General features: G+C 37.9%; 1 protein-coding gene across 3 annotated transcripts in view; it reads left to right on the top strand.

The window, feature by feature from the left end:
- Positions 1 to 12,693, top strand: part of SECA2 (Preprotein translocase SecA family protein) — a 237,349-nt gene that overhangs the window by 35,578 nt on the left and 189,078 nt on the right. For all 3 annotated transcript variants that reach the window (XM_089805095.1, XM_089805094.1, XM_089805093.1), the window contains exons 8-13: positions 9,611 to 9,702; positions 9,817 to 9,882; positions 10,029 to 10,093; positions 10,186 to 10,273; positions 10,465 to 10,530; positions 10,644 to 10,759. In XM_089805095.1, the coding sequence (XP_089661221.1) occupies positions 9,611 to 9,702; positions 9,817 to 9,882; positions 10,029 to 10,093; positions 10,186 to 10,273; positions 10,465 to 10,530; positions 10,644 to 10,759 (493 nt within the window). The remainder of the gene's footprint in view (positions 1 to 9,610; positions 9,703 to 9,816; positions 9,883 to 10,028; positions 10,094 to 10,185; positions 10,274 to 10,464; positions 10,531 to 10,643; positions 10,760 to 12,693) is intronic.

Raw genomic sequence — 12,693 nt, 5'->3', positions numbered from 1 at the left:
CTTACCTCTTGTGTACTACCTCATTGTGCTAAGGACGAATGAATGATTATAAATAAACTTGCATATATTTTTTGCCCTTTCAACACATGATTTGACCTACTCAAGCTTGCCAATTTCCTTCAACATGAGGTCAATGCAGTGTGCCGCACAAGGAGACCAAAATATGGTGGGGTGCCTCTCCATCAAAAGTTTACCTACAACAATTTTAAGTTAATTAGAAATTCAAACATGTTAGAACTTAGGAAACTTAGAATTAGAAAAAGTTCAAAATTAAAATAAATTTATTTTCAAAACTTGAAAAGTTAAAAGTTTACCTACAGCAACATAACTTGCTGCATTATCTGTCACCACCTGCACCACATGTTGTTCCCCCACCTCTGCTATGAATTCCTCAATAACCTCACATAAGTATGTGGTGTTTTTTATATGAGCAGAAGCATAAATGGATTTGAGGAACATGGTATATCCTACAAAACAATGAATTATAATTGATCATCAACAAATTAGCAATCAACAAATCAAAATTTGAAATTTTCAGTCACGAATCACAATTATGTATGTAGGAAAGTAGAATGATCAATCACCTCCACAGGAAACAAAAAAATTGAGGAGTGTTCTATTCCTACTATCCGTCTAACCATCAGTCATGATGGTGTAACCCTTTTCGATCCACTCCTTTCGGTGCTCCTTAAGCTCAATCTTCATATCCTCTACCATTTCATCCAAGAGGTATCCACTCAACTCAGCCTCAGTTGGGGTTTTGAACCCCCCGGCCCACAAATAGCAACTGCATCTATCATGTTTTGCCAATAAGGAGCCCTATCACAAATAGATTATGATTAGAAATTTAGATGTCAAATCATTATGTAAGCTTGTAAAGTGAATCTATGATTAATCAATGAATTTTAAAACAAGTAGGTATAATTAAATTTTTACTTTAAGTTTAACATCAAAGAAAATAAAGAAAAAAGAATCAATTATCTGTCTGCAACCAATGGAATGTTGCAAAAGTACCAAAATTTGCAAATCTCTTTTCTGGCAGCGTCATGAATCTCGTTCAAACCCATGCCCACAAGCGTGGGTTGTGAGCCAGGAGTAGTGCGGGGCACAAAGTAACTATCCATTTTGTTTTTCCACACTCTAGGCCACAATAGGTTGGAGTTGGACTCAATCTCAGTATAAGACCAACTAGCACTAAGACTAGCACTCGCATGAGCACTAGAACTAGGACGAAAATGAGGCTTGGAGGAACCCTCTCCAACACAACCTACGAATGCAGAAGCTAATGCAGATGTAGATGCAGATGCGGCTATGGGAGCATGGGAGCCAATAGCCCTTAACCCTTCAAGTTGCATTTTCTTATTCAATTTCTCTTGTTCATATTTTTCTAATGCCACTAAATAAGTGCATTTTGCCTCAACAATTTGTTGAGTGCAAATTGTAATATCATGTTTAGGTATAGCAGCAATGTGATATTCGAATCTAAAAATACCACCATAATTTATCTCTTTACAAAACATACATTTTGTTTGAAATCTATTTCTTCCAGGAAACTCTTTGGTATATTTCAAACATTCATCTTTTTTATCCATTGCAGAAAATGAAAGCAAAGGGCTGCTGCAATAAGAAAATTCAAGTAAAACATCATAGTTTGAAACTAATAAACAAAAGCTACAAAACAACAAACCCTAGTTTGCCATTTAGTAAAACTAAAAAACATTCAAGATTTGCAAATGAAAACTAAAAAAATTTAACAAAAAATGCATAATACACTAACATGCAAAAAAAAAAAATAGCACTTACCTCTTGCAAATGAGTTGAGGAGTGTTGCTATCGACTCCTTAATGCTCCCAATACAATTTATGGCCTCCTTAGATGGACTTTTGATGTCTTTGGTGCTCTTCCTTCTTGCTGGTTGGAAACCTGTGGTTTTTCTTTTCTCTTCTTCTCTCTCACTTTCCTCTCTTCTACTCATGCTTAACAATTAGAAGGCCCTTTAGGGTTAAAACAAAGAGGAAAGGCTAAAAAGAAAACAAAAAAAGAAGTGTTTTATTAAAAAACTAAGTCTACTTTATGCCCTGCCGTGTGGGCGATTCATGGAGCCGATTTAGGTGATTTTTCTTATGAATTGCATGAATCGGCGATTCATGAGAAAAGATTGGCTGATTTGATTCACGACTCATGAAAAATCGCCCAGGTTGAATCTAATCGCCAAACTCACAATTTAGGCGATTTCATGGTGATTCTCAAAACTTTGCTTTATTCTAACACCCCCCCCCTTAAGATGAGCAACAATTGTAACATATGAATTTTCCTAACCAATTTTAATAGTATTCAACTAACAACTAATCCTTTTCATATGACAATGACTTCCTTAACTAATTATAATTAGAAAGGAGTAACTGCCACCTAATCAAATTTCATTTTAAATTCAACGAATGCAAAGGGAATAAACAATACCATTTAAATCAATCCAACATGTTCAACTAAAAATAAAGTAACAACTACCATTTTAAACATCTAATATATTCTCGCATATATTCTACATTATTTGTTTATGCTTCCATGAATCCAATGGTTAAGTGCAAAAGAACATATAGGTATGATGGAGAATTCCCTTGTCTTGTTGTTGATCAAGCCTCGACATTAGTGAGAGGAGAAGCATTGACATAGGCTTAACCTCCCAACCACGGACTATACTTATCCCCTCACATCCTAACTTAATAGAATGACCCTCCCTACCTCGGGATTGGGCTTGAGATGTTCTTAGGTCCAGCCATCTGAGTAATCTGGTGGTTTGAGTGTCCCATCAGTTATTCTTGATTAACTGAAGCATCTGGACAAACAAAAGAGATCTCATGTTCGACACATCTGCCTTTATCTACCTTGGTCAAGGATTTCAAAGTTGGGTTCGTAAACCTGATCTCCACCACTCGACTTGACAACTAGTTTCATCATAAGGACATGCATGAGCTATTAAATATGCTTGTTACTTAGTTTACTGATTCCAATCTTGATTCTTGCAGGTTATCTTCACCTCATCACCATTAATGGCATCCTTGCCTGTGATTTCCTCGGTGTTTGGTCTCCATGATATTATTTGTATGACATATAAAAAGATCAGAAGTAAATTTAGATAGGTTCATTAATTCATGGTTTTCATTATAATTTTCTTTCTTCCATATCTATGGTTGAGACAATCTCAAATGAACAACATAAGACCATGATATATGACCCAATGAATTTCGTCTAGAAGCTATGATTATGTAGCTATGATTATGTATACATGCATTCACCATACAGACTGTATATGATTCGGCATCAGAATTTACTTAAACATGGAAAGAGGATTATAGTAGGACTTTGCTTAGCATGGCAAAAAGATTAAATGAAAGTAATGGATTCAAGACGTTTTTAATTTAACACAACATATCTTACATGACTTTTAACAGTCTGCTCCAACTCTTGTGGGTGACTTATACTAGTCTGCTCCTACTCCTGCAGCTGGAAAGAATTGGACTCCGCACTCCTAGCTCTGTCCTCGCAGATAGGTAATGACGAGAATATAAAGGAAATGGGAGGGCAAGTTATTGAGGCCGATAAAAATCTCAGATTCTCTTCTCTTGCCTTAACGTAAATACAGATGAGAAATAGAGTCATAGAAAAATGCAAAGAGGAAAATGTTGTATCAAATACGATCAAGGAGACTCTATTAAAAGGATTGCTTGGCTCTTCGGCTACCTTCAGTTATAAAGAAAGCCATTTGAATGCTTCTCTAATCAAATTTTTAAAAGAAAGAAATAAAGAGGGAAAGAATAAGAAGTTGAAGAGTTTTAATTTATTATTTTATTATTATTATGCATTCTTATAAATGTTCATGTGTATGTATTGATGAAGTGACATCATTAGATTATAAACTTATAATTTATTGGTGTCACCTCATTTTTATAAACATGTGTTCGTATTTGAGGGTGTATAATAATGATTAAATAATAAGTTCAAATAATAAATCTTCAAAGGTACGAATTTCATATTTTTAATTTAGGTTATTTAAGTATTATTATGTTGTTTTTCTAATAACTCATGTGGTCCCATAATGCAACATGTTGTCAAGTCTCTGTATCCTTTCCAAGGTAGTCTTAAGTCCCATAATGGCTTCCTTTGTTTATTGTAGCTAAATATAGCAATTCTCCTCGCATATATGCTTGTTGTAACGAATGACTGTCAGCCATTCCTACTTTGAGATATTCCCATTCAAACGCTCTGAAATGTAATTATGCAATGTAACTGGCCAAATCTAAAGCGGTCTATTTATGTAATTTTCATAGTGGAATAGAAGATTGGCAAACTTTTGGTGTGAATCAGTTGTGTAGTTCCATCTACTTGGTTGTCTTTGAAAGTCTTGTCGCTCATTGCATGTTAGATTAGATCTTTGCGGGATTGAAAGACAATTGTGTATGAAGCTGTTCATTTCTTGCTAGATTCCATTTTAGTAAAGCGTTAGCAGTCAAAAGAAGCTCCGTTTTGCTCTTTTCATATACTATCATGTTTCCTTTCCATGGTGGCATGTCATATTAGATTAAATTTGCTGGGAGTTGAAAGACAAATGTATGTGGAACTGTTGATTTCTTGCTGGATTCCATTTTGGTGAAGCATTACCAGTAGGAGCAGCTCCATTTTGCTCTTTCATATGCATTTCTGTTTCTTTTTCTTATTTGTGTTGCATCCTTGCATTCAATGGAGTTAGAGGTAGAAATAAGGGTAGATTAGAAGTTGGAAGTAGAGTAAAAGAGCTGAAAGATAGCTTATAACAGTCATTCTGTTACGTGTTGTGGGCTGTCCAAATCCTTCATTTTGCCTGGGTTGCTTGTAGTAACAGGCACCCTAGTTAGCCTCTATTGCTCTCAAGTTAAGAGTATCTCCCCAAAACCTCTGATCTACTAAAGACATCATTCATTGCAAATCCTTGCATATATAAGGGAGCTGTACCTTTCAATTCAGGGGAAGGTGACATTAGTATGCACTGACCCAGTCTGTTGTCAACATCCTTTTGTTTCTCCAAACATTGGGTAATTTAAGAGTCAAGGCATAAACCAAACCAGGAGAGCATTATATTTGGCATTTTTGTAATGAAATTAGAATACTGTAACTAAACAATAAAAAATAAATAAATCTCACTGCAATCTTCTTAACCTCATAAAGCATGGTGGGCAAACCTTTGGTTGGCATTGCCCAAAGAAATAGTGAATGTGACAAAGTAGGAAGGGAGATGCTGGTGGTCCAGAAAACAAGATATGTCAATATTTTCAATTACACATTTTAAGATGAGTGCACTGGACTATTCACTCAGCTGCCACCAACAACAAGACTGTCAAGAAGGAGAAATAACAGCAGCATCAGAAAACAACCCTTAAATTGACAAGATATTTCAAAATAAAGCTAACAACCTCTGCACGAGTGTTTGTGCAGTGAATATCAGTACTTTACGGAGAGATATTAAAACCTTTTAAATATTTCTTCAACATTTGTTCTGGAACTACTCCGGAATTATCTTTGGATCACCTCAGTGCAGCTGGAATCACCTTGTTACATATAGGTATGATTCTGAATGAATATGGGTGAAAAACCCATAACTCATCTGCAACATGTCTAGGTTTTGGTCAGTTTGGTAACTTAGTGCAGATCTGATTTTGCCGTCCAGGTTTCTAACTCAAACAACCTTAGAATCACTGAAAAAAAATTAGTAATCAAAATATAATGCCTATCAGCATAAGTAATAAGTTTACAACACAGTTTATATCTCTAGGGCCATCGAGACAATGCTGAGATGTTGTAGACAACTGTAAAATCATAGTTTATAGTCAAAGCAAGAACCATATCAATTAACTTCAGTAAGACTCATCAGCAAGTTTATGGTGACATCAACAACCGAATTGATTAAATTTTAGTGCAACCCATTTGCAATTCTTAAAGTACTGTCATTGTAAGATTTCTACTTTGGGCTCCCTTGCTTTGCTTGAGCAACAACGCTTTTGACATTGCTTTCAAGACACCAGGTCCAAGATGTCCCTCATGGATTCTCTGATTAGACCGATTGTTTTTTATGGCTATGTTGAATGTGTTCAGATCCTCCTCCTTTGACACATCATTAGGTGCCATCAAACTACCCCTACTAGCATCATTTTGGTCGAGTTTGGTGCTCACCCCCATGGTCGGGACCATCTTCGACCTGACTTGGTTCCTTCATCGGCTTAGTGGGTGTCCTGACTTTGATGAGGGTTGGAACGAATATTCTTACATGGCATATCAATCCCTAGAGATGATTGCAGCGGCCGATCCTATTGGTCCGGCCCAATGTTGGTATGCTCAGGCCTTTGCTCTTCTTGGTTCAATTGGCATTGAGATTGATCATCTCCCTCCATTCCGGTACTCACTATATGCCCCTGCTCATCTCCTCCCTACCTAGTCGGAGTCGAACGGGCACATTCAAATGGACATTTACAGGAGATATATCCACACGACTTGGATTGATCCCCTAGGGGGCCTTCATTCCAGGATGGCCTTTTATATCCTAGGATGGCCTTTTATGTTGAGCACTACATTGACCTTCAAGATGGGATCACTAGTCATTCCTCCTACATTGAGCGACATTGGACTCACACTTTGCGTATCCCCCTAGGCTCCTTCAAGGTGTGCGTCCATCGACTTTGCATCCAGACCAATCACCAGATTGATTGCGTTGACCAGATTCGCCATCTTTGTGACATAGGGTTGGTCGAGACAGAGCTACACATTTTATTCCACTGCCCCATCTATTATGAGATCTACGGGAGGTTCCATTGTCTCTTTAGGGACTGCTAGTCCTTAGCTTCTTTCTTTAGATCCGTGGACCAGCAGTGCCTGACGCTTTAACTCTATGAGGCCACACGCCTTCAGGATCACACTTTGTAGCTTCAAACCCCCTTGGGACATGGTTTTGTTCAGCTCATCACTTCTTTCCGTTGGTTGCCTCCACCAGAGGCCTCGAGTGTTCATTGGGCCTACCTAGTCTTGATCATACCAAATCCGTGAGACTTCATATAGATCATACGCATAGGTGACAACTCTCCACCCACAGTGGTACTTAGAGACGGTCTCGGTCTCAGATCCCCTTTCGCCCCAGTAGCTACCCTTCTGTTTTGGGTTACTTTCTATTCGCCAATTGATTGTTGTTGGCTATTCTCCACCTCTCTCAGCCTCTTGCTGGTGCCTTGCTTTGCTCTTTGGTTTTGGTTGTTAGCTTTTTCCTAGGGCACCATTTGGTGTACCCTTTCTATTATGAGATCTACGGGAGGTTCCATTGTCTCTTTAGGGACTGCTAGTCCTTAGCTTCTTTCTTCAGATCCATGGACCAGCAGTGCCTGACGCTTTAACTCTATGAGGCCACACGTCTTCAGGATCACACTTTGTAGCTTCAAACCCACTTGGGACATGGTTTTGTTCAGCTCATCTCTTCTTTCTGTTGGTTGCCTCCACCAGAGGCCTCGAGTGTTCATTGGGCCTACCTAGTCTTGATCATACCAAATCCGTGAGACTTCATATAGATCATACGCATAGGTGACAACTCTCCACCCACAGTGGTACTTAGAGACGGTCTCGGTCTCAGATCCCCTTTCGCCCCAGTAGCTACCCTTCTATTTTGGGTTACTTTCTATCCACCAATTGATTGTTGTTGGCTATTCTCCACCTCTCTCAGCCTCTTGGTGGTGCCTCGCTTTGCTCTTAGGTTTTGGTTGTTAGCTTTTTCCTAGGGCACCATTTGGTGTACCCTTTGCTTTTGGCTCTTTGTTGTAACTTCCAGCCCCTTAGATCCTTTTGGTGCTCACTTGTTGGACATTAATAATTCATCTCATCTCATCTCTAGTAATGTCTTTTTTCAAATTTATGCTTTTTTGGAATGTTCAGCCATATGGGATGGCTAGTGGATGTTGAGACATCCTTGTCTCATTCTCTTTATTTTGCTGTCCTGAAATGTTTCAATTTTTTGCTAAAGTAGGGGATGACTTTGTGGTTATTTCCTAGCCATCCTCAAAGCATCCTGAAATGTATCAGATGCAAAATCAGCCAGAAAATTTCACTCATATGGGAAAACTCAGCACATTGCCACTTCCTTTTCACCCGTATGACAGAAAACACCCGTTTGACACTCTAGTGGTATACCCATATGAAGGTTGAAGTCAAGGTCTCCCCACACCTGTATGGTACTATGTCACTCACCACCGTATGCTAAAGGCTTTCTTCCACGTACTGCAAATTTAACCACACGGTCCCTTGACTCTCTTTCGTATGACAGTTCTTTCCTTAGTTCATGTATGATAAAGCATATTTGTCACTTAAATTGAAGGCTAGGCCCCCAAAGTTGTTCCCACTTCTGTATACTTCTCCTTTTCCTGTACTGTGAGCATGGTTGTTCGATTTGATTCTAAGAATACCACAGTTATAGCAATCGCTGTATTAGGATGAACCAGACAATAGAGTTATCAAACAGAGTATTCATATCCTTTCAAACACAACAAATTAACCTATAATGTTATCACAAATATAAGCTAACTTATTGATGCAGACGAGGTATATAGTCATATTGGGAATAATCACACAAAAAAGGAATTTTATTTATATCTCAGATAGATGAACGAGTAATTACAAATTTACCTCCAATGGAAGTCTTCACAAATTTGACAACAACATGCATACTAGGGTGAGGAGTTACTTCTGCCGAAATTGTGAGTGGCAAACTAGGGAGGATGTTGCACCTCTGAAATGGCATGTCAAAAACTCAATTCCAACCAGAATCGCATATGCACAAGAAAATTCCCACACATATTGACAATTCTAAGCATACAGCCGATTGAATATTGTAAATTAAAATTAAATAACCACTGGTTATTAGATATCCTCAAATGACAAATATCTTACATTTCTTTTATGGATCTACTCAGTATTGAATGTAATCATGGTCAGTCCTAAAGCTAAGGTTACACATTGACCATGCAAAAGTTATGACGCTGACAACAAATAACTTTACTGTTTTTTGGTTTTGCCCCTAGTCATAAAATAAATCTTGGGGAGAGTAATCTAATTTCGAAGAATGCTTATCCAGGGGATTGTTCCACAATTCTCTTACAAGAATGGAAAGCTCTTAATTTAGCAAATCCATTAAAAATCTCCAAAATCTCTTGTTTTATGTGTAACGATAATGTAACTTGAACAATATGGGGAGAGTAATCTAATTTCAAAGAATGCTTATCCAAGGGATTATTCCACAATTCTCTTACAAGAATGGAAAGCTCGTAATTTATCAAATCAATTAAAAATATCCAAAATTTCTTGTTTTATGTGTAACCATAATGTGACTTGAACAATATAAAAAAGCAATTACAAAGGGCTATATACAACTTTTATTTTCATTATTATTTCCCTACATATTTGATTTACCTATTTGTGTTGCTCCATTAGGTGCGATCTGCATTTTTGCCATTGGGGACCAAGTTCGAATAAAATATTTGTTACTTCTATTTTATGATCTCTTCCATCCTTTTAATGGGTACATGTTCAACATGTGATAACACAGTTGTGACAGTGAATGATTACTTGGCACACCGTGATGCTGAGTGGATGGGGCGCATCCATCGCTTCTTGGGCATTTCTGTGGGCCTTATCCAGGTTTTTTGTTTCTATTGTTTCTTAACAAATTCTAGCAATTGCTTTTGAGACAGAGCTTATTTTGGAAGCTGTTTTACATCAGTATATGATTTATTTACTAACACGTATCTTTAGAGTGGCATGGGCCCTGAAGAAAGGAAAGCAAACTATACCTGTGACATCACGTATTCAAGCAATTCTGTAGGTGTTTGGTTTTCCCGTGGTGCAACTTTCTTAATAATCTGAACTGAATTATTAGTTTGAAATTTCCATAAGCTTCCCAATTCTAGTATTAGCCTCAAGTGTAATGCTCATGCAATTGCATAAATAATGTGATTTCACTGTAGGAAATTGGGTTTGACTATTTGCGTGACAACCTTGGACAAAGTAAAGAGGACCTTGTTATGAGATGGTAACTCTTGTGATAATAAAGGGTTGCACTCTGGACATGTTACTTTGTTTGGAGTAGGTGCTTAACAGTTTCTTTGGTATATCTTGATTCAGGCCAAAGCCATTTAACTTTGCTATTGTTGACGAGGTTGACTCGGTCCTGATTGATGACGGTAGAAATCCTTTGCTGATAAGTGGCGAGGTAAAGTCCAGTCTTGAAAGTATTCTGTTTATCTTGTTTGTATGAAGCATTTTATTCAATAAGTGTTGAAGTTTACATTTTGCCATTTATGAGAAATTATGCTGGAGAAGTTTGATCCCTGTAGGCTTATAGCGATCCATAATAGATCTACATTATAAGATGTAGTACATTTTTCCCGTTTAACTCTTCAGGCCCCTAGTGATGCTGCACGGTTTCCAGTGGCTGCTCAGGTAGCCAATCTTCTTGTGCGGGATTATGTAAGTGACATTGTAACTTAGTTTCATGATCAGGAAATGGGTGTTCCAATATTTTAATTATAATAAAAATTAAGAAAAAAACCAGTATCTTATCAACTATTAACTTGTTTCAGCATTATAATGTGGAGCTCAAGGAGAACGCAGTGGAGCTCACTGAGGAGGGCATAGCAACTGCAGAGCTAGCTCTTGATACAGATGACTTGTGGGATGAAAGGGATCCTTGGGCAAGGTATGCTCTAGCTATACACACCGTTTCTGCTTGTTTGTCTAAAGAGTGTTTATACGTTTCTGTCACATGTTATGACAACTGAAGAATGCAGAGTCCAGATGAATTTGATATTAGCAAGTTCTCAAATCCTCATCTACTTAAAAAGAAGCATTCATATTTGGATTTGGCTCCTCTGAAGTATTGGAGACCTAGTCTTCTGATTCTGCAAGAAAAAATCACTTATTAGAAACAAAATAAAATAAAATTCATATAGCCATTAGTGAATGGGGGAATTTTCGTTTAGGTTAATCTTTTTGTGAACTGACTATTAGCTTTCTCAAAATTTAGGTTATCCTATCTGTAATATTTTGAAGAGACGACGGCCAAAACATAATATAAAATTCACCTAAAATTAATATAACCACAAAATCTTAGGTGTATCAACTTAAGTGGTAAAAGCATCTAAGCTTCCACAATGGAGCCTTAGGTTCTAATTCCTGGGATGCATGATACAATATAGTAGCATTGTGTTTGCAAAATTTTGAGATGTTGTAAAAATATAGTTAGAACTTAGGTACTTTCACCTAGGAGGGTTTATGTAAAAAACTAATGGCTAGCCCTCAAATAGTAGGTTGTTCCATTAGACATATGACCTACTCTTTTGGGGCAGCCCTGTGATTTTTACCTAAACACTCATTATGTAATGTTCCCGTTATAAAATAAATCATTTTATCAAACTATTGTAACTGGCCAATTGATTTAATGTATCTCGGACCCATTTTTATTTTTGTTTCCGTAGTTTGTGTCGCCGTCGGCTATCTTTGTACACTCTCGAAAAGTTTTCCCCAGCGGGTATTTAATCACGGCTTATAGGTAGTCATTAGGTATGCAATTTGGATTATTTTCTATGTAATCAAATTCTTGTTGGAGTTCTCTGTTGTTTGCCATTTTAGAAGTGAAAGACCTTCCCTATTTGGTTTGTCTAGTTTCGGTGGGATTCAACTCTCACCCTATTCCGTCACTTGTAATACTTTGCTCGGACCTGGCAAGTTGGAGCATCATCATACTACGAATATTCATTGTGTTGGTTTGATCTACTCTTTTGTCCAGTGTATTTCAATTTGTTGTTTATCTCCATTAAATCTTGCTATTTGTTTACACTATCTGTTAGTCTGCAAAAACTCTCTATGCATCATCTACGAATTTGGACCATCCATCACCAGTTCCCATCGTACACCATATGGCCTCCCATTCAAGTGATGCCCTTCGCCCTCCATCCACACTTCCGTACATTATTTCTGTCTTCCATCAACCCCAACGTATGGCTTGCCGTACGACCATCTAGCATTCGCACACCATTTTCTCCACCCTCATCATACACGGAATTACACCACCGTACATCAAGCCTCTTAACACCGTAAAGAGCTTTAAGCATACCGTACGACCACCATCCACTGTACGACCATAACTATTACCCATATTGCTCATCTTGCCGTCCGTATGACCATCAACTTCTCTAACAATCGTACGACCCCCCTCATACGTTGTACGACCAACAAGAAACATCATACAGTCTCCCCGCACAGCACCGTACGACCTCACACAGTCTAGATATCAATTTTGTCCTAGCAGTACATCATCTTCTTTGCTCATTGTGTTACAATGTTCGTCTATTCGGAGTTAAATGTATTTGGGAACATTACAGTGGTATCATAGCGATTTGATTCAGCCAGCCTGTGAACAGTGAATGGACAAGAACCGATTCTGTTGATAGAATGGTTGTCGAATCGGACCCAACAGCTGCCGAACTCATGGCACTACTGAGAGAACTTGCAAAGAATTAGGCATAGATCACCACTACTCAGCGACTCATGGAAGAGACTCTCAAGAAGTTGGCAGACAATAAAATATCTGGAGAACAAAAGGTCACAGCGTGGGCTTGGTGTCGGGTAAAA

This window comes from Cupressus sempervirens, chromosome 10 (assembly GCF_028749045.1).
Source record: "Cupressus sempervirens isolate cs-2001-9-10 chromosome 10, ASM2874904v1, whole genome shotgun sequence".
Taxonomy (NCBI): Eukaryota; Viridiplantae; Streptophyta; class Pinopsida; order Cupressales; family Cupressaceae; genus Cupressus; species Cupressus sempervirens.
This window is presented reverse-complemented; position numbering and strand designations above follow the sequence as displayed.